The 26,214-nt window shown below is 42.9% G+C and overlaps 1 protein-coding gene across 5 annotated transcripts in view; it reads left to right on the top strand.

The window, feature by feature from the left end:
- PFKL (phosphofructokinase, liver type) overlaps positions 1-26,214 on the top strand; it is a 62,009-nt gene that overhangs the window by 11,118 nt on the left and 24,677 nt on the right. For 4 of the 5 annotated variants that reach the window (XM_061636561.1, XM_061636562.1, XM_061636559.1 and 1 more), the window contains 9 exons: positions 1,099-1,176; positions 10,941-11,130; positions 14,576-14,741; positions 15,854-15,898; positions 16,129-16,237; positions 17,114-17,209; positions 17,542-17,634; positions 19,819-19,944; positions 22,142-22,206. In XM_061636561.1, the coding sequence (XP_061492545.1) occupies positions 1,099-1,176; positions 10,941-11,130; positions 14,576-14,741; positions 15,854-15,898; positions 16,129-16,237; positions 17,114-17,209; positions 17,542-17,634; positions 19,819-19,944; positions 22,142-22,206 (968 nt within the window). Of the gene's footprint in view, positions 1-1,098; positions 1,177-9,496; positions 9,517-10,940; positions 11,131-14,575; positions 14,742-15,853; positions 15,899-16,128; positions 16,238-17,113; positions 17,210-17,541; positions 17,635-19,818; positions 19,945-22,141; positions 22,207-26,214 lie in introns of those variants that run through there. The other variant, XM_061636564.1, reaches the window with a different exon arrangement.

Here is a 26,214-nt window from a genome sequence, read left to right as displayed (position 1 = left end):
TTTTTAAAGTGAAGCCAGGAATCTAATACATGCCCCAGATAGCACATCTGAAGCCAGATTTCGCAATTCACAGTATAAGTCATGCAGTAAACTAATGTTCCTAAGGTGCAGTTATGTCACAGTTTAACCAATGATCATATGAATCGCAACTAAAAAAAAGAAAACAAAAAAGAAAACAGGGGAAGCATGATTATCAAATTAGAACTAAATGTCACCTAAGATCACCATTCCACAAAAACTGACAAACCATGGAATTGTAGTATAAGAATTTAACAACACGTTTTACAAAAGCAAATGCTGAATACATTATATTTCTGTGATAGCACAGTTAATTATAAGATATCCCCAATAGTGCTGAAGCTGAGTAGCATTAATAACACTTTCAAAAAACATTAGTATGATCTTTGTAGAAAAGTTAAAGCAATGACAATAGTGAGTTAAACGGGCAAAAACAATATTTGTTCTTATGGTAACTTCAAACTGTAAATCCACAATAAAATCCATTCTAGTTGTAAATTGGGGCAGGCAGTTGTAAGAGAGGCAAAACCTAAACTGTTCAGGTTCTGTTAACAGGTTTTCCTGTTTGCTGAGCTGTTTCAATTCTATAGTTTTTCTCGTGAGCTTCCCACAGTTCAGCAAGCTGTACAAGAAATTCTGTTGTGCTGCTGAAAGAAGTCTGCTATAAACAGTCAAGACTGAATGCTATGCTGTAGAAAAGTTGTTATAATGTACAGTTTGTCTTTGTAACGTTCGACCTTGACATTTTTATAATTTTATTTGTGTATATTCAAGGACTTCCCATTTCAGTGTCAGTCTTTGTATTGTTGTCATGTGAGGAATATGATGAAGTGATAAGAGGGGGGGCTTAGGGCTGAGATATGTTGGCAGAACCTGTGGTGGGGGTCTGCTTTGTTTTATATACTGCCTCTTTCATAGGTCTGCTGTACATAAAAGCTATTTTGAGAGATGGGGAGGAGTATTTTAGTATGTTTTAAGGGACTCTTGCTAGATACCTTATGCAGGATTAATTTTAGTGGAACACGGAACAAGCTTTCCTGATGCAATGGCACCTTCACGTTGCTGTCTTTCCTCTTTTAGGGTTATGAGGGACTGGTAGAAGGAGGAGAGAACATCAAGCAGGCAAACTGGCTCAGTGTGTCCAACATCATTCAACTGGTAAGGCTTGAATGTTTGCCCTTCCTGACCCCCTGCTATGCAAATTGACAGGCCTTATGACGTTTTCCATCTCAAGTCTGTCTATAGCTGTACTCCTAGAGTACAGAACTCTTACTTGACTCTCTGAGTGATTTAGATTAGGTGTACCTTTCTGAGCTGGGATAATTATACAGCCACAAAAGTGGCTGTATACTATAGCCAGCGGGAATTTTTCACATTCCGCAATGTTAAATTGAAAATACCCCCCATGCCATTCTGATGCTTCCCATAAGCTCATTTCAAAACTAAAGCTTACAAAACTTATAGTCCTGAACTCAGAAACGCTTGCTTAACAACCTTCTCAATTTTCATGGTGATGTACAAAACAGTCAGACAGAATAGAGAGTTCAAAGTCTAAGGAGAGAGAGAAAAAAACCTCAGAGCCCTTTTGGACTTTTTTCTCTCAGAGTTCTCATAATCTGTTGAAATTCATTATTTATTTATTTTATTTTATTTTATTGCACTTGTATACTGCCCCATAGCCAAAGCTCTCTGGGCGGTTTACAGCAATCAAAAACATTAAAACAAATACACAATTTAAAAACATATTTTAAAAACAATTTAAAACACAATTTTAAAATTCGAAACAATATAAAAACAATTTAAAAACACATGCTAAAATGCCTGGGAGAAGAGGAAAGTCTTGACCTGGCGCTGAAAAGATAACAGTGTTGGCGCCAGGCGCACCTCATCAAAGAGGTCATTCCATAATTTGGGGGCCACCACTAAGAAGGCCCTCTCTCTTGTTGCTACCCTCCCTTGTAGGCACCCGGAGGAGGGCCTTTGATCTTGAACGTAGTGTACGGGTGGGTTCGTATCGGGAGAGGCGTTCCATCAGGTATTGTGGTCCCAAGCCGTCTAAGGCTTTATAGGTCAAAACCAGCACCTTGAATCGAGCTTGGAAACATACAGGCAACCAATGCAAGCGGGCCAGAATCGGTTTTATATGTTTGGACCGTCTGGTCCCTGTTACCAATCTGGCCGCTGCATTTTGCACAAGCTGCAGTTTCTGAACCATCTTCAAAGGCAGCCCCACGTAGAGTGCATTGCAGTAATCTAATTTGGAGGTTACCAGAGCATGGACAACTGAAGCCAGGTTATCCCTGTAATCCTAATACTGACCTTGCCCCATACTCTGACCTTCAACTTCTGCAGTTTAAAAGTTAAAAAAATGCTTGGCTGATTTTTAATTAATTTCATAAATTTTGGCTGGGACCCTATGATAAGCACAGGCATGCTCAGTAAGAACCAACTGTCGGTGTTTTAAAAGCCAGACTCACAGCTGCTGGGCTTGCCTAATTGGGGCCACACCCACACCAGACTTTGATTTCACTTGAGACAGTCGTGGCTTCCCTCAGAGAATCCTGGGAAGTGTAGTTTGTGAAGGGTGTTGAGAGGAGACTCCTGTTCCACTGACAGAGCTTCAGTGGCCAGACTGGTTTAACAGTCAGCCACTCTGATTGAAGTCTGCGAGGGGAACAGGGCGTCTCCTAGCAACTCTCAGTACCCTTCCCTAACTACACTTCCCAGGATTCTTTGAGAGAAGCCATGACTGTCCAAAGTGAAATAAAGGCCTGGTGTGGATGTGGCCAGGGGCAGCTTTGGTTTAAATTTGGGTGGGAGGCTATATGTGCCTGCTGTAGAATAGAAAGGTAGGGGAAAGGCTGAAAAACAGTGATACTGTTCACAATGTTTTCCTTTTAGAAAGGAAAAGGGCTTCCCCTCCCCTCCCTGCCCCTCCCCCAGGACCTGGGAGACCAGGATTTGAATCCCCACACAACCATGAAGCACACTGGGTGACCTTGGGCCAGTCACTGCCTCTCAGTCTCAGAGGAAGGCAATGGTAAAACCATCTCTGAATACCATTTACCATGAAAACCCTATTCATAGAGTCACCATAAGTCAGGATTGACTTGAAGGCAGTCCATTTCCATTTTCAAACATGATTGCACAGAAATAAATCCCATTGAACTCAAAAAGTATGCAAATGATCAAACCCACCCTCCCGCCCCCTTCCTTTGCCCCTCCCTTTGCCCCTCCCTACCCATCCCCTTCCAATCCCCTCCTTCCCTTTCCCGCTCCTCCCCCTCCTCTTCCTCATCCCCATGGTCAGTTTTACCTATCTTAAGCATGATTGCACAGAAGTAAATGCCATTGAACTCTATAAGCATCCAAATGATCAAACCTGCCCTCCCCTCCCCTTTCCTTTCTTCCCCTCCAATACGCTCCTTCCCCTTCCCCCGCCTCCTCCCCCATGGTCAGTTTTTCCTATCCTAACCATGATTGCATAGGAGTAAATCCCATTGAACTCAATAAGCATGCAAATGATCAGACCTGCTTTTCCCCTTCTTCCCCTCTCCTCTCCCTCCTCCCCTCCCTTATTCCTTCTTTCTCCTCCCCTGCCCACTCCAGCCCTCCCTCCCCCCCCCCCCGGTCACTTTTACCTATCCTAAGCATGATTGTGTGGGAGTAAATTGCACTGAATTCAACAAACATGCAAATGATCAAACCTGTCTTTCTCCTCCCCTCCCCCTCCTGCCTGCTCCCATCCCAGTCCTCCCCTCTGCATTTCCTCCCCTCCCTTCTCCTCCCCTCCCCATCCCCTGTGGTCAGTTTCACGTATCCTAAGCATGATTGCAGGGGAGTAAATCCCACTGACCTCAGTAAGCATGCAAATGATCAATCTATTCTCAGCAAATTTGGACAGGATCCCATTTCTTACTTCCTGGATTAAAAAGCAGGGAAATTCACTAATAGGCAAAAAACCTTGCGGTTTAAGAACATACCTATAGCCAACAGATATTTCTATCAAACTTTAAAAAGCAGGGAAATTGGGCAGCTATAGTGAATGCACCAGGGTAGCAGGAGATCTGATCTGGTTACCAGTTGTTTACCGGGCCCAATTCAAGGTGTTGGTCTTGACCTTTAAAACCCTATACGGTTTTCGGCCCAGTTTATCTGAAGGAACGCCTCCAGCATCACCAATTAGGCCGCCTAACAAGATCAGCCACGCAGGACCTTCTCTCGGTCCCACCAGCCAAAACAGCTAGACTGGTACGGACCAGAGAGAGGGCATTTTCGGTTGTGGCCCCCACTCTCTGGAATTCTCTTCCTTTGGATCTCCGACATGCCTCCTCCCTGATGGGTTTTCGCCGAGCCTTAAAGACCTGGCTATTCAGGCAGGCCTACAGAATCCTCAGGGTGGATGAGTTTTTATAATGTATTAATTGATGTTTTAGACTACCTTGTGCCTTTTTTGATTGTATACTGTATTTTATTATGTTTGCTGTAAGTCGCCTAAAGTGTCTGTTAATTCGGACAGATAGGCGACTAACAAATAAAATTTATTATTATTATTATTATGACCTCCTCTCTGAGATATTGGACTGCCCTACAAATTGGTCAAAATGCAAACACAATTTGGGTTGGTCTTTCACAGTCCAATCCACTTCCTGTGTAGCTTGGAAGAATTTGGTAACATGTGCCTCTTAGCATATGGTGAGTGGTGGCAACACCTGCAACCAGCCCAAATAACAGAAACAAGACATGTGCTGTGCTGATCTTGTTTTAGCAGGGAGGAAGCAACATTATTAAGACAGTTGATATAGTTCAGATGGTCACTTTAAATATGTCTGATTTCCTTTGCAATTTTAGTGAAGTTTCCTATAGGAAATCATTTTCTTTTGATTCTGTTTCTGTGAAGATGTGAAGTACAGCAACACTTTGCAAAATTTACACTAAAAAAACTCCAAACATAATTGTGGAATTATTTATGTATTTATTACATTTTTATACGGCCCCATAGCCAAAGCTCTCTGGACAGTTTACAACAAATAATGGCACTGACTTCTGCAGAATAGTCTCCAGTGGACCTCAGGAGTGTCTCAATTTGCACAAGATAAAACAGTGGGAGGTGAAATATATTCTAGCAAAATTCTAGGTGTGTTCTATGTTTTTAATTGACCGTGCCCACCTTGCTTTAAATAAAGTGGTTTAAACATAGCAGCTAAAGTCATTGCTGAAGTAGCAACATATTGTAATCTGTCTGATTTTACATCAAACTGCAGTTTCAGATTCAACTGTTAATGCACCCAAAATAGAAATAGAACATAACCTCCAATTTGAAACACAAAAGGCTGTCTTCACCATCATATGACACTGACCAATAAAAAGGCTTTGGAATTAATAAAAATAAATTTGACACAGATTTCTAGGATGAATAATGAGGGAAATAAAATTTTCTAGTTTAGATTCTCTGTAGAAACATTAGTAACACAGGAAAGAAGCAAAGTAAGAAGAACACCAACAAACATACAAAAATGTAATTCTCTATCTTTGGAGATGGCAGGTGTTGCCACCACTCACCATATGCTCAAAGGCACATGTTACCAAATTCTTGCAAGCTACACAGCAAGTGGATTGGACTGTGAAAGACCAACCCAAATGGTGTTTGCATTTTGACAAATTTATAGGGCAGGCCAATATCTCAGAGAGGAGGTCAGGTCTCCTGCTACATGGTACGTTTGATTGGTACATTCACTATAGCTGCGCAATTTCCCTGCTTTTTAAAGTTTGATAGAAATATCTGTGGGCTATAGGTATGCTCTTAAACCACAAGGTTTTTTGCCTATTAGTGAATAATTTATAGTGTTAGTGAGACATACCATCTCTTCTTGTGGTCCCATTTTTCTGAAATGCAGATGCAGTTTGCTAGTCAAGGAGAGGGAAAAGGTCTGTGGTGGTATAGCAACATAGCCTACTTATTTCTCCAAAAGATCTGTTCAGCTTCTCAGGCTTTGTCACACCGATCACCAGTTATGGCTTGTTTCAACTCCCATGCCTTCCAGTGCCCTTTATTAATACCAGTGTTCTTTCCAAACTTGATGGAATAGGCTGAAGCAATCTCCTCCTAGAAGGGTCCATGTTAAACGGGTGGAAATAGGGATCTCTTGGAGGAAGAGTCTACAGTACATGAATTCAGAGAAGTGAATATAGCTAGGGTGCAGCCAGTTAGATAACAGACCAAAAAGATGTTTTATGCTGACTAGTGCTGGAAATGAAATCACTTGTTTGGTTTAAGAAAAGTCCTGTGATGGTTTGGGTAGCTGGCTAAGATGGCCTCATCAAAGATGGGGGATATTCTTGCTGCCACTTCAGGGGAAAAGGAGGAGCGTTTTGGTATATTATTGTACCAAATAATATACCATATAATATATTATATATAATATTATTGGAGTTCTAGAGAAAGCACAAATGGTAAGATGTTAAGGAGCTGCCCTGCATTGATTCCACTCATTCTTCGCTAACAGAAACTTGAGGAGCATTGAGAAAGGGCTGTAGCTCAGTGGTAGAGCACAAACTTCACATGCAAGGAGCCCCAGATTCAGTCCCTGGCATCTCCAGGTAGGGCAGGAAAAGATTGCTGCCTGAAACCATGGAGAGCTGCTACCAGTCAGTGTAGACAATACTGAGCTAGATGGTCCAATTAAGTCTGACTCTGTATAAGGGGTAAGCGCTTTGGTGTCTCAGATAGAGGCCTCTCCTCTTTGCTACCTAATGTGGCCCTAATTGTGAGATGAGGCAGGGTCTCTCTCTCAGTTGGGATATTTAGCATCAGCTTTCCAGCAGTTTACTAAGGAACATTTTCCTAGGAAAATCTCAGGGAAGGGTGGAGATGGAAGAAAGCAATCCAGTCAGACAAATCTCCTGTCAGTTGATTTAACATTATTTCATACCTGATGCATGCCCCAATCCAAAACTCCTGCACAGAAAAAAATACATTCCTTCTCCTTGTCAGTCATTGTTTTACATATGGACATCCTCCAGAGAAATCCCTTCTATTTCATCTGTCTGCCTGGCATGCATAACTTGCCCTTTCCCCTCATCTTTATGATTGATTTCTTCTCTGTGCCAGATTTCAGAAAAAGTCAAATAGTGATTTTGGGCTTGCTCTACAAAAAGAGCAATTTATTGCAGGTGGGTTGGACAAATATTCGTGACCCACCCCTGCAAACAACCACAAGTGATATGAATTAATTTGTGATGGCACAATTTGAAAATAGCTGTGTCATGTGATTCCTAAGTGTTTTTCAGAGATTATAAATTGACTTTTTCCTTCCTCGGGTTCGAGAAAGGGTGTTTTGTTACAAAAATGATTGCCAGGGCCTTGTCAGATTTTAGATCAGACCCCCAGCTAGTATAGGTGTTTAAACAGTGCATATTATTGACAACTGACTCTTCCCCACCCCAGGTAATGTGAAACAGTGTAATTGTGTCAGAATCCTAGATTTCTAGTCCATCACAAGACTTGATGAGTGGAAGAGCCTGGTGCCCTTGCTGAGCATTGTGGGATATCTTTTCTATTGCCTTTTATTGACTGACTGCTGGTGGGGAAAGAGGTCTTCAGGCTACTTCTTACCAGATATTTGGATAGGGATCCATTTTCATTAGCAGAAAACACTTCCATTTTCAGGTGAATACAAAATACACACTCATAGTGTGGCACTGCAATCCAGCTTCCCAATCCGCTGTGCTGGAATGTGCTTGGATGAGATGGAGATGTCCCTCTGAACAACTCTGCCCAGCTATGCTGGGCTCTGCCTGCGGGGAGGGTCTGTTAGTACAGGGGACCTGACTCCAACTGCCAAAAGTGTGGAAGCTGCCTCTGGTGGTATCTGCACTGGCAGTAATCAACATAAAGCCCTAAAATGGAGTGTTTCAAAGGTGGGGAAGGGTCAGAATTAAGACAGGCAATGATCTATTGGATCCTGAGCTGAACTAGCAAGCTGTAAACTGTGACAAGGGAGTCTGATCTGGGCCCACTTGCTGCCTCAGCCCTGGAGCTGATGTTGCAAAGCAACTAGCTTTTCCTGGCTTCTGCAAGCAGCAGCAAGGCTGCAGTTGTAGTGGCATCTCCACCAACCCGTTGTGCCCTGCTGTTGCCCAGCCGGGGTTAGGATTGTATGAAGTGACACATTTGTGTAAACTGCAATGTTTTCCTTCAAAAGTATGTTCAGGTAGTGCCTGGAAAAGGAGGATTGGGCTTCTGCTTGTGTGGAAAAAGCCACAGTCAATATATATGTGTGTCATACCTGACTAGATGTGTGTGTATTTTGTACTTTATATCTGTACCCAAATACAAAATGCCTGATGAAAATAGATCATGACATTTAAAATATGTGTACAGCACAAGTACAGATTTCAAGGAATCCCGAAATGGCCACAGCTTCCTGCTATATATATATATATGTACCCTGCTTTGGTCAAGTGTTCAGAATATGACCATACTGCCAACCAAAAGGAGAGGGTTCCTAGTGCAACCACAAAATACACAGAAAAAGTCACTACCCAAATTTGGAAAGAACAATGAAAAGCACTGTCGCATGCAGCCGAAATGTAAACTAGCAAAACAATAAAAGCTAGCACAATGACTGTGAATCACAGAATAGATAAATATATTGAGGCCCAATACATAGGACCCTGAAACAACAATATGCAGCAATGCAGAATGCTGCCACAGTGAATATAGTAACATAAAACAATATACAATGATGACAGACAATGGAAAATGACTTCTAATTACCTCTAATCGGGAGAGAAGCAGACCCTGCTTGGCATTAGAAGTCCCAGGCTATGGTCTGAAGGCACATGAGGCCAGCACCCTGCTGAAGCTAAGCAAGGTCAGGTCTGGTCAGTGCCTGGATGGGAGACTGCCTGGGAACCATATGTAAGCCACCTTTGGTTTCTATCATGAAAAGAAAGGCAGGGTATAAATATAATATATAAATAAATATTTGTCTGCTGAAATTTGAGTATTATGAATGTCTGAAGAACCATTGAAACAGTTTAACAATCCGGAATAACAGTCATATTTGCATTATTGTGTCATTTTCCATTGTCTGTCATCATTGTATATTGTTTCATGTTACTGTATTCACTGTAGCAGCATTCTGCATTGCTGCATATTGTTTCAGGTCCCATGTTTTGGGCCTTTCAGAATATGACTATGCCACAGCCTGGGTTATCCCCCAGTAATTCCAGATGTCTCAGAAACTCTGCTGCAGGCTGGGTTTAATCCAGCTCTGTTCTGTTCATCTGGGTATAGCATCCTTCCAGGGGGTGAGGGGGTGATAGTAGAGAGGGAGAGTGCTGTGGTTCTCACACCATTGAGCTGAAATTGCTTCCATAGTCAGGGGCTATCTGAACTGGACCCACTCAACCCACTCATAATAGTGTTTGTATTGTTTTCCCCTTCTTCTTAGAGCCTTTCTCAATTTGACTGGTGTGTCTCCTTTCCCTCAGGTAACAGTCTGGTCTTGCATGTCTCTTCAGGATTGCCCCCTCTCCTCTCTCACCCTTCATGTCTTTCTGATGTTGTTGATACAGCCAGCTGTTTTTGATGAACGTAGGCTTAAGCAAGGCCAGCATGCTGTATACAGTGCTTTATTTTTTCTGCCCGTGCAGACTATCCTACAACCTTTTTCTTAAAGAGGAGAATAAGGATAGCAGTTGTATCAGTTTCTGTGGTCCTCTTGCTTCTTTTTAACAGGATAGAACAGCACTCCAAGCAATGATCTAACTGTGCTAACAGCATGTTCTCCCTCTCCAGGCCTCCACAGCACATTGCTCTTTATATTTACCAATAACAGCAGCAACTTGCACCCCCTCCCATCTTTGTGTTTCTCGACCCCTCTTGCTTGCTTCCTCCAAAGCGATGCTTACTGGTTATAGTTCAGAGTTCTAGTTCAATGGGTGTGGGTTTGCTGTGCTAATCCTATAGCTCTTCTGCTATGCAAGGGAGTAGGGTGTTAGGGAAGACAGTTTCCCCCCATCACAGCTGTGTTCATCAGCACTGTGAGGATCCCAGTCGGAGAAGCAGCTGAGTAGCAGTTCTGTAGACAGTGCATCAAGGAACAAGTGTGACTTTGAGTGAAATGAGAGATGCCCCAGTATTGTGATTGGGGACAGAACAGATTGTGTCAAACTTGGCTGGGCTCCTGCTATGAAAGGCCTGCGTTCCCCTAGCTGCATTGCCCAAGATCCTTTCAAAAGGAGAGTTGCCTTGGTAGTGAAGCCAGCTGTTGAGTGGCACATATTACTTTAGCAATGTTCAGAGCTATAGCATGATTTATAAAGACTGCAACAGCAAGTCCACTGAATACCACAGATCTGGCAGCATGGCTTGAACAGGCAAGCTTGGCAGTTCAATCTCCCTCCTTGGCATTTTGGCGTGTCATATTGGTGTATCAAACTAATTCCATGCCTTGGGATTATTGCTCTTATCCTCATACCTAGTAGTACTGGAGTTCCACTGGTACAACAGGATAGAAATAATAATCCTGCATTTTCTTCCTAGGACTGTGTGGCATAGACCTCCTGTAGTTAGAGGATACTTGAATCTGGAGCTTCAAAGAAGACATAGTTTGGTTAATGTCTCCCGTTAGAATGGGAGTGGGCAACTTGTAGACCTCCAGATGTTGGTGGACCACAGCTCCCATTGGCCATTCCGGCTGGGAGTGATAGTTGCTGTAGTCCAACATTTTGAGGGGCACTGGTTCCCCACCCCTGCTGTAGAAAGTCCCCATGTTGACTTCCTATTGGAACTCCCAGTTCTTCAAAGTCTAGTCCTATGTTGTTGATGGCTTGTGGGCTCATCTGTGGCTCTGTCTGCTGACTTCTGATTTCTGGTTTGAGTTTCCTTTCTCATCTGGCTTCTTTATTTGTAGGGTGGTACCATCATTGGCAGTGCCCGCTGCAAAGCTTTCATGACACGGGAGGGCCGTCTCCAGGCTGCGTACAACCTGGTACAGCATGGCATCACCAACTTGTGCGTCATTGGTGGGGATGGCAGCCTGACTGGTGCAAATATCTTCCGCACAGAGTGGGGTGGTCTTTTGGAGGAACTGGTCAAAGAAGGTATGTGTGAACCTTGGTCCCCTTCGCATCCAAATACCAATACCAACTTGGTGCCTGATTACCTCAGAGAGCTCCCAGTATCGGTCTTAAATGTTAGAACTCTTCTGAGCAGTGAGCTCACTTGATGAGTGTCAACAGGATTGGAGCTAATATGGGGCCTCTGAAAAACAAGAGGGATGTATCTCTGTGCTTGGGGGAATCCAGAGGTTTGCAGAAGCACCCCCCCAAAAAAAACACTTAGGGAGTAACCCCTCTTCCCCAGCCCTTTAAGGATTGAGCATGCTCAGTATCTTCAGAATGTTGAATGTCGGAAAATGAAAACATAAAACTGGGATGGGTGTCATGAGTGGAATGTCCTACTTGAGCCCTTTTCAACTTACTGCATCCTCTATGAGGGCTTCAGTGGCTGGCTGGTATCCTGAACTGGAGCACTCCTATTATGATGCGAGTGTACACTGCAAGATTTTGTTGCAGGCCCCACTTATAGGTATTTTATTTATGGCCTTCTACTCATGGCTGACTGTGTGCGGATTTCAGTAGAAGACTTTGTAACAATCCAGCAGAATCTGCTGATTTAAGTCATCAAGGACCTTTCTAAGCAGCCATTGGAAGTGTGGCACAAGCACATTTTACTCATTGTGCTCTTGTTCCTGCAGGAGACTTTTCAGTGACAATAGTGTGATATTATGCTTTGCACCTCTTACGCCAGTTATCTCTTTTTAAAATAAAAATAATACCTTGTTAGATGTGCATCCCTGCATGGGTGCCATATTAGCAAGGATGGGCACAGGCTTTAAAGAAATAAAACATTTTTTTTAAAAATCACAAAGTGGTGCTAGCATTGCTAGAGGGAGATGGCATTGCTGCTGTTTATCACTTTAAAATCTGGCTGGGTGTGCACTCCTATGCAACCATTATACAGAAGGGGACTCCCCAACCTTCAGGCATTTTTCCTCTAAAAAACAAACCCCTAAAACAAAAGATTTCTGAAATGCATTATGACAGGGATAGGGAGTCCATCATCACATTAAATAATGTCTGAAGCAAAATCAAATAGGTGCCAGTGGCTCATACAATCACATTCCACATGGTTAGTAACACAACAGCTCACAACTGGGCTCTGGGAGAAAAACTGCAGTGAGTGTTTGGGGAGGAAAAAAACTATCAATAAAAACTTGTTTTGAAATAGTTGCAAATGCCTGTAATTTGTTTTCATTCCTCATTTAATTTCTGCAAAATCCCACTTCACCTTACTTCCTGACATCAGTGTCCTTACAACGTTTGTGAAAACATCTCACTATTAGTGACTTTGAAAGTTGTTGTGAACCTCTTTAAATTCAACCACAGACTCACTCACCCTCTTATACCTCAATTCATATGTGCAGTGAGCAGAAGGAAAAGAAGTAAAAACAGTTACACAGAAATACAAACACAGGGGTCCGACCCATGAGGACTGTTAAAGTTTATAGATAGTCCACACACCTTTAAATTCCAAATATAATTGATTCCATACAATGAAGGGGAAAGAAACTCAGAAATACAAGAGAGCCTAATTGTAAGAAGAAGAAAAACAATAGGACAAAATTAAAAACTAACAATTCTGTAAAAAGTTGCTTATGCATCTTTATAGCTTGGAATACAAATGTTATTTATTTTATTTTATTAATTAAATTAATAATTTTGTTGTTGTTATGTGCCTCCAAGTCGACTACGACTTATGGCGACCCTTTGAATCAGCGACCTCCAAGAGCATCTGTCATGAACCACCTTGAAATAAACCTCTAAGCAGTTTACAAAAAATACTATAATTATTTTTTAAAAATCAGTAAAAACAGTTAAAACAATTTCTTAAAACATTTAATATAAACAAATCAAATTTTTAAAAGATAATTAAAAGTAAATTTAAAAAAGATTAAATCACACCAACATCTGCACGTCTGGATAGGCCTGCCTAAACAAAAATTTATTCAGATACATGAGATTGTGTCTGTAACCAAGAACGCAATATATCACTCTAAACACCTTGGAAAGGAAGCAGTCAAGGAACAAATGTTTGGTCCTTTCATCTCTCCAAAAATTACACAATAGTAACTCATTTAGTACATGAGGCCAGTTATATTTATGTTTAGAAAGCTTTCAGTTTCAATGGAGTCAATGCTAACTTGATATGTAGGGCCTAATTTGCATCCTGTTCCTTTTAAAAAGAAATCCTAGTTAAAAATGTGATTCTGCACTTCCCGGAAGGATTGCTCCGCCTGTGGCTGCCTCTGAGATGAGCTCTGTCTCAGAGGAAGCTTTTTTCAGTTTAAAATCAGTCAAAAGGGAACTTTGACTGGTATAAATGTTCTCCCAGGCAAGGGTGAACCGAAGATTATCCACAGAAACTTTGTTAGGCTGTCGGTGGCTGGAATCGATCAGGAATTCCCTGGGAAAGGAAGGCATACCTAGCAGCCGAGGACGGAGTTAGGACTTCCAGCAAGCTGGGCTGAAAAAAGCGAGACGTTTTTTCTTTTAAACGATCCACAATGGGCGAGCTTTCTTCTGTCTAATCTTATCATTTGGCTTAAATTACTACAGTAAAAGAGATTTGTTTAAGAATCAGAAATCAAGATACCTGGGTGAGTTACACTTCTCTCTTTTATACAAGGAATTAAGGAGGAGGAAAGAAAATTTAAAAAGCTTATCTTATTTTTTATGGCAAAAAGCTGGCCTGAATTTGGAAACTATAAAGATTAAAACGGATGAGGGGCAACTTACCCGAAGAGAAAATCTGATCTAGATGATTATTTGATTGATATATGTCTGGGACTACTTTTTCTTGGACTACTTTCTTTAGACGAATCTGCTGTTCAAGTATGTTACTAATTGTTCGGCGCTGTGAACCAAATTTGTTTTGCATTCTTGGACGTGCGGGAGATAAGAACTGTGCTGGCCAGATGATGTCAACAGGCCTGGAATATTAACCCCCTTATTGGTGGAAAAAGAAGCAAATTACTCTTTGCTTGGGAATTGTGGCTATATTGGAAATTTGAAGGGTTTTTTCTTTGGCTTTAAGAATGACAATCAAAGAAGTGGCAGAGACCCTGGATGTATCCCTGGAAGGGTTTTCCCCTCTGGATATGTTTCAGAAGATAATGGATGAGATTAAGATAACGAAACAAGAACTGGGACAGAGTAGACAAGAGATGGCAACTGAATTTGGTAAAGTGAATTTGGTAAAGTGAAAATACATTAATGTTAGAATCTCATTTACAGTTGCACCTAGGAGAAAGACAATACTTCAGTCAAAGTAACAAATAACCATTTCCAGTTGAGCTAACTTCATCCTGTTTTTTTGCTATAGGATATACTGTCTTGCTCTTTAAATTTTTAGTTGTTATATCCTGGACAGATAACATCTCATTCAAACACATTTGTTAATTTTCTCTCTCTATGTCTTTCTCAGGGAAGATCACAGAGGAGGTATCTCAGACATACTGTCATTTAAACATTGTGGGCCTGGTGGGTTCCATTGACAACGATTTCTGTGGCACAGATATGACCATTGGCACTGACTCTGCCCTGCATCGTATCATGGAGGTGATTGATGCAATCACTACGACTGCCCAGAGGTCAGCAAAATTATTTCTCAGGTCTTTTGCTTTCTATCTTCCTTTTCACAAGGCTGCACCATGCCTAGGACAAGCCTGAGGGCTACATAACCAGCAGTTACTTCCTCCCCTGTGGTATTTTTTTCCAAGGGGTGATGAAACTGCTTTTCTGGGCCTAACTCCTGTTAGAGCATTTCCAGATAATTGTTTGGAATTTTTCTTTGCTTTTCTTTTTGCACTATAAAAGGAACTCATTTGTCAAGTACCTGAATGTCTTCATCAAGTACAGCATTTCTGTGGCTTAGATATTGTGCTTCTCCCTACTCATTCAGCAATATGTTGCTAAGAAAATGTGAATACCTTTCCACACACACATACACTCACAATCCATGTTAGATTATTACTGTTCCACTTTAGAGCTGCTGTGCTAGAGCCCTAATATAGCAATATCTGTTTTCTCAAATGATCGAGAAGCAAGACCTGATTGCCTTTTTCGGCCATGTGGCTCCACAAATCTTCAGAAGTGAACAGCCACCATTGCAGCAGCCTTCTACCAGGCACAGTCTGTCTCTCCTGGGCTCAAACACACAACCCTACACTTTTTCAGAAAAGAGGAGCAGCAGCATGGTCACCCCCACCCAGCCAATATGGTTTGTTTTCCAAGCTAGGCTCCACAAAGTTGCCTTCCCCTTTTATTTAGAGAGAAGGTGGGGGTCTTAATTGTGACATCCTGCTGATCACTTCCAAGGTGCAGTGTGACCATAGGAGCTCATTCCTTACATCCAGAGTCTTGCTGAGTAAGCAGCAAAATGTCTTCTCCAAAGTCTAGAGATATCCTGCTGCTTTTTTATCCATCCGAAGTCAGTACAAGGTCAGGGAGATTCCCTTCAGGCTCAGGAGACTGGCCAGAATAAAAAAAAATACTCACCAGCAGCAAGCTGTCAAGCATATTTGTGGGCTCATACTCCCAGCATTGATGCTGTCTCCTCCCACTGTCCAGCTTCTCTCTCTCTCTTTCTCTCTCTCTCGTGTGTGTGTATGAGAGAGAGAGAGAATATTGCACTAAGATGCAGTTGAAACATGCACTGAATTATCATCTGGACAAGTCTTTACTCTCTTATTTTGCTTTGCAGTCACCAGAGAACGTTTGTGTTGGAAGTGATGGGCAGGCACTGTGGGTAAGAAAAGACCTCTGTTGTTATTTGTTATATTAAGATAGACTTAGGGGCTTGTGGGTTTCCAATTAGGGAATCAAATCTAAAGAGAGGTGTGTGCAGTAGAATGGACTGCCACCCACCCGTTGCCCAAATCTGCAGAGTCCTGAATTACTTTGGATCCTGCCAGTTCCTTCACTATGATTGATACCTGGGGTTGTCATTCACAAGCTGACTCTCTTCTCCCTCTCCAGGTACCTTGCGCTAGTTTCAGCTTTGGCTTCTGGTGCTGACTGGCTTTTCATCCCTGAGTCACCTCCTGAGGATGGCTGGGAGGATTTCATGTGTGAGAGGCTTGGTGAGGTGGGTGTGGTGGTGTCTGTTTCTCAACACAAATGACCATGCAATTTTTCTCTAACAAATACAAATGGTGGGACAGATTTATTCTCTCCTGCAATGAAATGTCTGGCTAATAGCTCTATCCCTGTTAATGGGACCATATTTTTTTCTAGAGACCTTAGCAGGATTAGGACTATTAATGTATTGTGACCAACCCAAAGCAACTTTCCAGAGCTGTCTCTGCCACTGTTGTGTTGCTCGTTGTGGAAAATGTTCCTTTGTGCATCCCCTACTGCAGATAGGAACAGGTGATACTGGGTTAGAAAAGCTGGCCAACAGAGACATGGAGCTGGGGAAAGAAGGGCAGGATCTCTGAGAGATCTGAGGATTAGAGCTGTAAAGGACACAGAGCCACCCAGCTGTGTTTAGACAACTTTTCTCAGTCTCTTTCAGCAAGCAAGAACTGCAACAGGGCAGGGATCTCTTGGCCCTCCAGATATTGTTGGACTCCCTACCTCCCATTAGCCCCAGCCATTGTTGCCGGTAGTCAGGGATTATTGAGCTGTAGTCCAGCAACAGGTAGAGCAGGTGTGGGAAACCTTTAACCCTCCATTCTTGTTGGACTACAACTCTCGTCAACCCCCAACAGGCATGCCAGTGGCCAGGGATTATGGGACTTGTAATTCAGTATGATCTGAAGGGCCAAAGGCTCTCCACACCTGATCAAGAGGGCCATTGCTTCCCCATTCTTGAACTACAAACTCACTGATGAAAGTGGGGGAAAGCTTGGATGTCAAGTGCAAGGTTATGTTAGGTTTCTGCTAAGAGAGTCTCAGACAACATAGACTCTGCCTCTGCCTCATGTATCAGTCATTGGTTTCCATATTTTTATTTGGTCAGGCACGAAGCAGAGGATCCCGACTGAATATTATCATCATTGCTGAAGGGGCCATTGACAGGAATGGAAAACCAATCACCTCTAACTACGTGAAGGATGTAAGTAACAGATTAACGGTGTGGAGCCATAACAAAGAAAATATTTATCAGTGCACCCATCTTAGAAAACAAAAGGTCACGGCAGGCTTTTCCAAATTCTGGAAATATTCCCAGTGAAAATATTTCCTGTGAATTTGCCATGTGTCCATTTTTCATTTGGGTTTCCTAGCTTTTTTCCAGGTCAGAAATTTGAAGTGGGCACTGTCACTGTTAATGCAGATTATACTTGTAAATACGTCTGACCCAGAGCCCCTCTCCCAGTTTACTGTGGGAAAGGTGCATGGATGTATAAAATCTATATTTGCATTCTCCCCTTCCCCCCTTCTGATCAGCTGGTTGTGAAGCGTCTGGGCTTTGACACTCGTGTGACTGTGCTTGGCCACGTGCAGCGTGGTGGGACCCCCTCAGCATTTGATCGTGTCCTGGTAAGTATTACTCTCTCTCTTTCTTTGTTTTTGTTTTGTTTTGTTTACTAGGTGGGTGAGCCATTCAGGGTATGTCTAAGTAAAGGCTTCCCACACTTTCAGTAAAGTGCTATTTTGTTAAGGTGGGTCAAAGCTGAGTAGCTTCAAAAAGCAGTTATCTCATAAACCGAATGCATGAGTTGTTGCTATACAGAAATCAATAGTCCATACTGGTCGAGCGTTATGCCCCGCTGTGTATGAATGGTGATAAGTAAGCCATAACTAAAGGGAAACACTGCTGGTATGTTGGGCTGCAAATCTCTTTTCAAACTGGCATTTAAATACATAATAGGCAAGTGCATGCCATGTATAATAGACTGGATGGATAACAAAGCATTTAATGCACCATGCATGGTCTTTGCTTTATTTAGTCTCAGCTTGGCCAGTAGGAATCAAACAGGAGAATCGTTCTGGCTTTGAAGGCTCTGGTGTGAAATCCAGAGGATCGCTCAACCTTTTCTTAGGCTAGTGCTTGTGGATCTGTGTGTCTGGCTTCAGAGTCATTGAATAGTCCCTTCTGAACAATCTGCTCTGTGTAATAGTGACAAGTGTTTTTTCTTCATTCCATTTTAAATTGTTTTTAAAAGATGTGTTTTAAATTTGTATATTTGTTTTAATGTTTTTAGTTACTGTAAACCGCCCAGAGAGCTTCGGCTATGGGGCAGTATATAAATACAATAAATAAATAAATAACTTCTATTTATTGTTTACAGTGTTAGTTAATCTTCTAGTTTTCCAGGATCTCGACTTTCTTCCTTGGTGCCAGGATGGGGCAATCTTCACTTTTAGGATAGCGTTGCCTTTTGTAAAAGGCAGTGGCTAACTTGCAAAGAATCCAAGGGCCAGGGCTGCCATCTGGATTTCCAGACTGGTCCTGCCTGGTTAGCTGCAAACAGGTTCTCAGCAGAACTTCATTCAAAGTTCATAATATTTAAATATTTCTTTTCTCTCTCTCCCTCTCCTTCCCCCTCATCTTGGTTTAGGACTGGGCTGGGAAGGAGAGGTTTTGCGCTAGGCTAGGGTTTTCTTTCTTTTCATTTTTGGCACCCACCCTTCCAAAAAAAGCCTGGAAAGGGATGGAAGATTGCACTAAGAATTCCAGTGACACAGGAGAGGAGTGGATGAATATATAGTCAGTTTTTCTGCATTCTGGGGACAACCTTCTGTCCTGCTGTCTTCATGTTTTCTCTTTTGGAAGTGATCCAGTAGCTATGTTTTTAAAATAATATTTTTGCTGTTGGAAGAGCTGAATTTTGCAATCTGCTGGTTTATCTAGTGCTACAGGATAGGAGGGGTTCTTTTCCAGCTTCTGGCAGAGTAACCTGGGTAGTGCCCTCCTTGGCATCTTTGCAAGCTGGCCCAAGAGGAAGCACTGCCCCAAAGTCCAGACTGCCCCACCCTGACACTAATAACAATGGAATTCACAGAAAAGACAATTTTCCCTTTCTTAAACAAACAACCCAACTTAGCTGCATGTCTCCCTTTTCCTCTGAAGAAATTGCTCTCTGGGCCTGTTAAACAAGATCTGTCTACATGGTAGTTAGCAAAGTGAATTAACGAGAGAAATCAGTCTGGAAACAACTGTTGTGAGCAGGTGTCAGATAGTATTGCAGAACTTTTTTAGGGGAGAGGGAGCAGCTGTGGGCTAAATGCATTGTGCGCCTTCTAATGTTTGAGTGTTCCAAGGAAGTGTTTGCCTACAGAGCATACTTTGATTGCTGGTTCTTCCCACCACCTCACCACATAGTGCTGTTGCTGGGAATCTTTGTTCCTGGCTGTGTCTCCAAGTCAAAGTATCCAAGTCTTTTCTCATTGGTGTTCTTTTGCAAAGTCTTGCTTCTGATTATTGCCCTTTGTAGTGTTAGGAGTTGCATATTCTGCAGGCTGTTTGTTCCCACCAAAATAGTGATGTGCAAACTACCAACTTCTCTTAGTGTCATGATCACCCCAGCTTTCTATCTCAGCGATTTCCACATTAAAACACATACTCATTTGTAAATATGATTTCTGATGCTTGATGAGGCAAGGCTTGTCTACCGCCAAAGACATGCGGTGCTACAGAATCCCAGAAATACACACCATGCAGCTAAATATGCAAGGTATATAGAGCTGACTATCACAGCCAATGCATTGTGTGTTCCCCAGAGCAGCAAAATGGGCATGGAAGCTGTGATGGCATTACTGGAAGCAACACCAGACACTCCAGCCTGTGTGGTGAGCCTCTCCGGGAACCAGTCAGTGCGCCTACCCCTAATGGAATGTGTACAAGTGGTGAGTATTTCACATGACCACAGAAGCCAAATTTATCTAATGTAGAGAGCTACAGTGTTGTACAGAGTTACATGAGGAGGAAAGGAGTTAAGGCCTCAATTTTATACAAGAGTGTGGAGGCAGAGAAGGTGGCAATTACCACATGGTGATGGTAATCAATGCTTAACCAGGTATATCTTAGCTGCTCTGGATTTTTGTGTGTGGCCATTATACAGCTGCAGAAGGAATATGGCATTGGAGATGGAATACCAAAAATCTCTGCTTTCATTAAAAAAAATAAAACTAGCCTACTTAGTTACAGAAAGAAATTTGAAAGCATGTTCCGAGCTTTTGCTACAAACAAAGAAAATACATATTGCCTTGGAACTCCAGTGGGCTGGACATGGAGCTTGACTAGCACAGGCACCAGCCTCTGCCCAGGCCCCTGCACTCATATGTATAGAGCTGTCCGGGTGTATTTTCTATACATATAGTATTTCTGTGAGCTGTCACATCATTACACAGCATGACGGTAGAATTCTGTAGGGGGGGGGAGGCACGGTGGGCAGGAAACAAATGTGGCAAGAGCGTGAGACAGGGAAGGATGGTGGAGGGGTGGGAGTGAGGCGAGTAAGCAAGCAAAGTGGGAGAGCAAGGCGGCCTGGGGAAGCCATGGAAAAACAGGACAGCCCTCGGGTAGCTCCTCATCAAGCATCCTGCTCTGCTGTTGCTGCCCCCTCCCCAATCTCACCAACAGCCTCAGTGGTAGAAGACAAGGAGGAGGGAAGCAGCGGGAGAGCAGGACGGTTGCTAAGGCACTGCCCCAGCCACTCCCCACTGTTCAGGTGTCCCTTGGCCAGCTGCCTCTCTTCTCATAGGGGAAAGTCTAAAGTGGAGGAGAGGAAGACGTTTGGCAACTCTTTTGGGGTGTGTGGAGGTGGAGAATGCTTGGCGACCCATTGAGGGGGAGGGCAACCTGTTTAGGAGTCACTGTGTGTGTTTGGGTGTCCCTGTGGTGTGTGTGTGTGTGTGTGGGCTTGGTGCGTGAAGTGCACAGAGGAAAAGCCCTTAGTGTCCCCATAATTTCCCATGAGGTCTGAGCCTTGAGATCTGCAGGGGAGGTCTTGCCTGTAATCCCATCATCAGCTAAATCCCATTCTGTGGTGATGCAGGGACCTCTCTGTTGTGCCCCCCCCAGTTGTGGAATTCCCTCCCACTGGAGGTGGGACTGTCCCCCATATTGTCACTGTTTTTGACATCATGTGAAAATCATTTCCCCTCCTTCTGGCCTGGGGATATGTGAGCTTAAGGTATGGTCTGTCAGCTGCAAGATTGTATATATTGTGGAATTTTTTTACAATAGTTATTGGTTTATCGTTTTAATATGTGTGTTACTGTGTGTTGTATATTATTCAAATATTTGTATGCCATATCGGATGCTTTGGAATAAAGGAAAGGGCTGTAGCTCATTGGTAGAGCCTTGGATTCAGAAGGTCCAGGTTTAAGCCCTGACATCTCCAGGAAGGGCTGGGAGAGACTCCTGCCTGAATCCCTGGAGAGCCACTGCCAGTCTTGTGGAAATACTGAGCTAGATGGACCAAAGGCCTGACATGGTAGAAAGCAGCTTCCTATGTTCCTATGACTATTTTGAACACATAACTACTACTACCACTAATAAGCATTTTGTTCTAGTTCTTGAGTAAATCAAATTGAATTCATTTATTTTATTTTACAAAATCAATGCCTCCCAAATCAGCTGTGCAATATACATGCAAAACTTGTTACAGCCCTGCAACGTGGGATTTGTGGGTGTAGGGTTTTGGATGAACCATGGCTTTTCTGTGTTAGGAGCCTGACATGCATGAAGAAACAGGCTGTGTCAGCTACCTTTCACCAGGAGGAGGAGAATGCCTCTCTTTCTTGGTCTGTCTTGGCCCAACCTTTCCTGGGAAGAAAGTGAAAAGGCAGTGCATCTCCCCCAAGGGTTTCTGCAAACCTTGGGTTCTTCCCCTCCCCCTTTATGTTGCTTTTTCTCTCTGTCTGAAATGACAGTGTGTTCTCAATGTCCCTGGACTGGATTTTTTTGGGTGGTGGTGGAGGGTCCTGAATAGGAATTAACAGAAGATGAATTAACCTCACTGTGCCCTTGGTTTTATTAGATTTCCTATAGTTTCTCTGTAAGAGCTTCACTGTGATTTCCTCCCCTTCATCTTTATAGACTAAAGATGTTCAGAAAGCAATGGATGAGAAAAGATTTGATGAAGCAATCCAGCTCAGAGGGAGGTGAGAGATTTTTCTGGAATTTGAGAAGAAACTGAATTTCCTCTCAACTGTTTGTATTAGCATTTTAAAAACAATAAGTACAGTTATGAGTGGAAATGTCTTCCACAGTGGCTGCAGGCATCTGATATTTAGTAGCAAAGATAAGAACTTGTTACTCATTTGTTCAAACCTCCTTTCTTTAACATTTACTAGTTTCCAAGGTGGGGTTTTTTCCCATAGGAAATTTGAAGTCAGTTAAAAGAATGAATGTATTTTAGACACAGTTAATATTATAGAAGTTCTTTCCCCCCCCCCTTTTTTTTCTGCTCGTTTAAAAGCCTTGACATGGAAATATTCAGCATTTCCCCTCCCATAGGCACCATTCACAATCAGGAAGTCTCTGGTTGTTAGTGGATCTATGCTGTGCTTTCACCTTCTGATGGTCAGTCCTGTTTGTTGTGAGTCATATTATCAAGGTTGATTGTTACCTATTCCTCCATTCTCCTTTCCACTTGACTCACAATGCCCATCTCCTATCTCAAACCACTCCACAGTATGCAAAAGGAGACATTATTAGAAACATGGACATCTTTAAGTGTCTGCTGTATGGGTTAACCCTTTTTTCTTAATTGGTCATTAGTTCAGTAAAATAAAAGAAATCTCACAGATGCTCCAGGTTGTGAGCGCTTGGGGTTTCTTCCTGTTTTAACCCTAATACTACTCAGGAGCAGGTGGAGGGAGTGTTCTACTTGCACATTCAGAGACAATGTTCCCATCCAGTATCATACTGCTTTAAACAGTCATGGCTTCACCCAAAGAATTCTGGGAAGTGGAGTTTGTTAGGGGTGCTGAAAGTTGTTAGGAGACCCCTAGTTCCGTCACAGACTTTCAGTTCCCAAAGTGGTTTAACAGTTTAATCCCTATTCCCATGGAACTCTGGGAATTATAGCTTTGTGAGAAGAATAAGGGTCCCTTAACAAGTCTTAACACACTTAACAAACTAGAGTTCCCAGGATTCTTGAGGAAAGCCATGATTGTTTAAAGCAGCGTTTTTCCACCTTTTTTTAACCCAAGCCCCCTTTTTAACTAACATAAAACCCCCATCCCCCTTCAAACCTTGCTCCCTTAGTAATGCCAAACAATTGCAGACCTCTGATAATGTGCAGATCTTGTAATAAGCTATGTACAATATTCCCACCTTCCAAACATAACATTTCATATTTTTATGGTATAATATTGTTATTTTTATTTTACTTATATTGTACATATTCTTTGGAAACACTCACCCCCCTGAGATTTTCATATGCCTCTCCTCGACTGAGGAACAGTGATTTAAAGTTGTATGATACCGCTTTAAATGTATAGTGCAGATGGGGTCCTGGTCTCTCTCCGTAACCATATACTGTTACAGGTACTAAAATTGGTAGAGGTGGGGGAATTATGCAAGGGAGTCCTGCAACAAAAGCTGGCAGTGTGGAGTGGTTCTGTTTAGGATTCCAGCCACTCCTTTCCATTCCCCTTCTCTGTTTTTCCCCCTGTCAGTCAACTGTTTTTGTGGGTCCCCTCCCCCCCCCAAAGTTTTTTGTACTTCTGCAAACTGTGGGTTTTTAATTCTCCTGTGCGTGGGTGGTGCCATTTTGGCTATGCAAGCAATGATATTTCCAAGCCTGGTCATCAGATATAGAGGAAATTACTTGACTTTTATTCTGGTCATGTAATTCTTTCAAGTAAATCCTTGATGTCTCAGGAAGGAGGTACAAGCTAATGCTGTTTCCTCTCACCAATAAGACATCACAATGACGAAAGACTTAGATAAACTATCAGTCTGATTGCTTTGAAAATATGGGCTTAATTGAGGAAGTGATTGATAACTAGTTCCAGTAAAACAAGGCAATAATGTGCTCCTGAATACTTAGCACTGCCTGCCCCATCTGGTGCAGTCCAAAATATTTGGAGGCCACCAAATTGGGAAGGGATGGAGAATTTGTGACCTTTCAGATGCTGTTGGATTACAGCCTCAATCATCCCTGAACACTGGCTGTGCTGGGCTGAAGGGGCTCATATTCTCCATCCCTGAGGTCGGGGAAGGCTGCTTTAACTGATCTCCCTGGCAAGAACATGCAGGAGTAGCAATTAAAGCCTCATTTTTTTTAGACTGCAGATATTCTTGTGCTTATTTTTTTTGTTTACATAAATGTATTTATTTATTTGACTTATATCCTGCCCTTCCTCCCAGTAGGAACCCAGGTGGCAAATAAAAGCACTAAAAACACTCTAAAACATCATAAAAACAGACTTTAAAATATATTACAACAAAACATCCTTTAAAACATATTAAAACATCTTTAAAAATCTTTTTTTTAAAAAAGCTTCAAAAACATATTAAAAAGCAGTTCCGACACAGACTGGGATAAAGTCTCTACTTAGAAGGCTTGTTGAAAGAGGAAGGTCTTCAGTAGGCAAGAAAAAGATCAGAGGTGGTGCCTGTCTAATATTTAAGCAGAGGTAATTCCAAAGGGTAGGTGCCACTGCACCAGGGTTGCCAGGTCCATGGCCTGAGACTGATCCTGTATCTTTAGGAGAAGAGAAAGTCACCCAAGTGCAGGTGTTCTTGTAACCCTGTAATGGGAAAAACCACAAGGTGGAATCCTCCCTTCCCCTGCACAACTTACAGAAGACCTCTTGGTTGCCAGGCCCAGCCTCCAAGAGGTCTTCTGTATCTTTAAAAGTTGTGCAGGGGGAAGGGAGAATTCCACCTTGTGGTTTTTCCCATTACAGGGTTGCAAGAACACCTGCACTTGGCTGACTTTCTCTTCTCCTAAAGATACAAGATCAGTCTCAGGCCATGGACCTGGCAACCCTACACTGCACTAAAGGTCTGCTTCCCATGTTGTGCGGAACAGACCTTGTGATAAGATGGTATCTGCAGGAAGCCATCACCTGCAGAGTGCAGTGATCGACTGGGTATATAAGGGATAAGACGGTCTTTCAGGTATCCAGGTCCCAAGCTGTATAGAGCTTTGTACACCAAAACCAGCACCTTGAACTTAGCCTGGTAGCTAATAGGTAACCAGTGCAATTCATTTAGCAGCAGGATGGATATACTGATGATACCCTACCCCAGTGAGCAGTCTTGCCACCACATTTTACACCAGCTGCAGCTTCTGGACCAACCTCAAGGGCAGCCCCACATAGAGCTCATTACAGTAATCCAGCCTGGAGGTTACCAGTGCATGGACAACAGTGGTCAGGCTATCCTGGCCCAGAAATGGCCGCAGCTGTCTTACCAGTCAAAGCTAGTAAAAGGCATTCCTACCCACTGACAAAGATGGCTCCAGGCGCACCCCCAGACTACGGACCTGCTCTTTCAGAGGGAGTGCAACCCCATCCAAAGCACGCAACTGACCAATTATCTGAACTTGGGAACCACCAACCTACAGTGCCGCCATCTTGCTAGGATTCAAACTCAGTTTATTTGACCTCATCCGGCCCACCACCGAGTCTAGGCAGCGGTCCAGGGCTTATTTATATATTTATTAATTATTTATTATTTGATTTACATCCCACCCTTCCTCCCAGCAGGAGCCCAGGGCTTGCACAGCCCCTTCTGATTCAGATGTAACAGAGAAATAGGGCTGGGTATTGACAGCGTACTGCTGACACCTTGCCCCAAATCTCTTGATGACTGCTCCCAAGGGCTTCATATAGATGTTAAACAGCATTGGGGACAAGATGCTACCTTGCAGCACCCCACAGCACAACTGCCAGGGGGCCAAAAGACAATCACCCAGTGCTATTCTATGAAAACGACCCTAGAGATAGGATTGGAACCACTGTAAAACAGTGCCTCCAATACCCATCTCGCCAAGTCTGCCCAGAAGGATACCATGGTCAATGGTATCAAAAGCCACCAAGAGATCGTAAGAATAACACGGTCTCACTCTCCCTGTCCTTCTCCCGATAAAGGTCATCCATCAGGGTGACGAAGGCCAATTCAGTCCCATAAGCAGGCCTGAACCCAGACTGGAG

Source organism: Rhineura floridana, chromosome 7, assembly GCF_030035675.1.
Source record: "Rhineura floridana isolate rRhiFlo1 chromosome 7, rRhiFlo1.hap2, whole genome shotgun sequence".
Lineage (NCBI taxonomy): Eukaryota > Metazoa > Chordata > Lepidosauria > Squamata > Rhineuridae > Rhineura > Rhineura floridana.
This window is presented reverse-complemented; position numbering and strand designations above follow the sequence as displayed.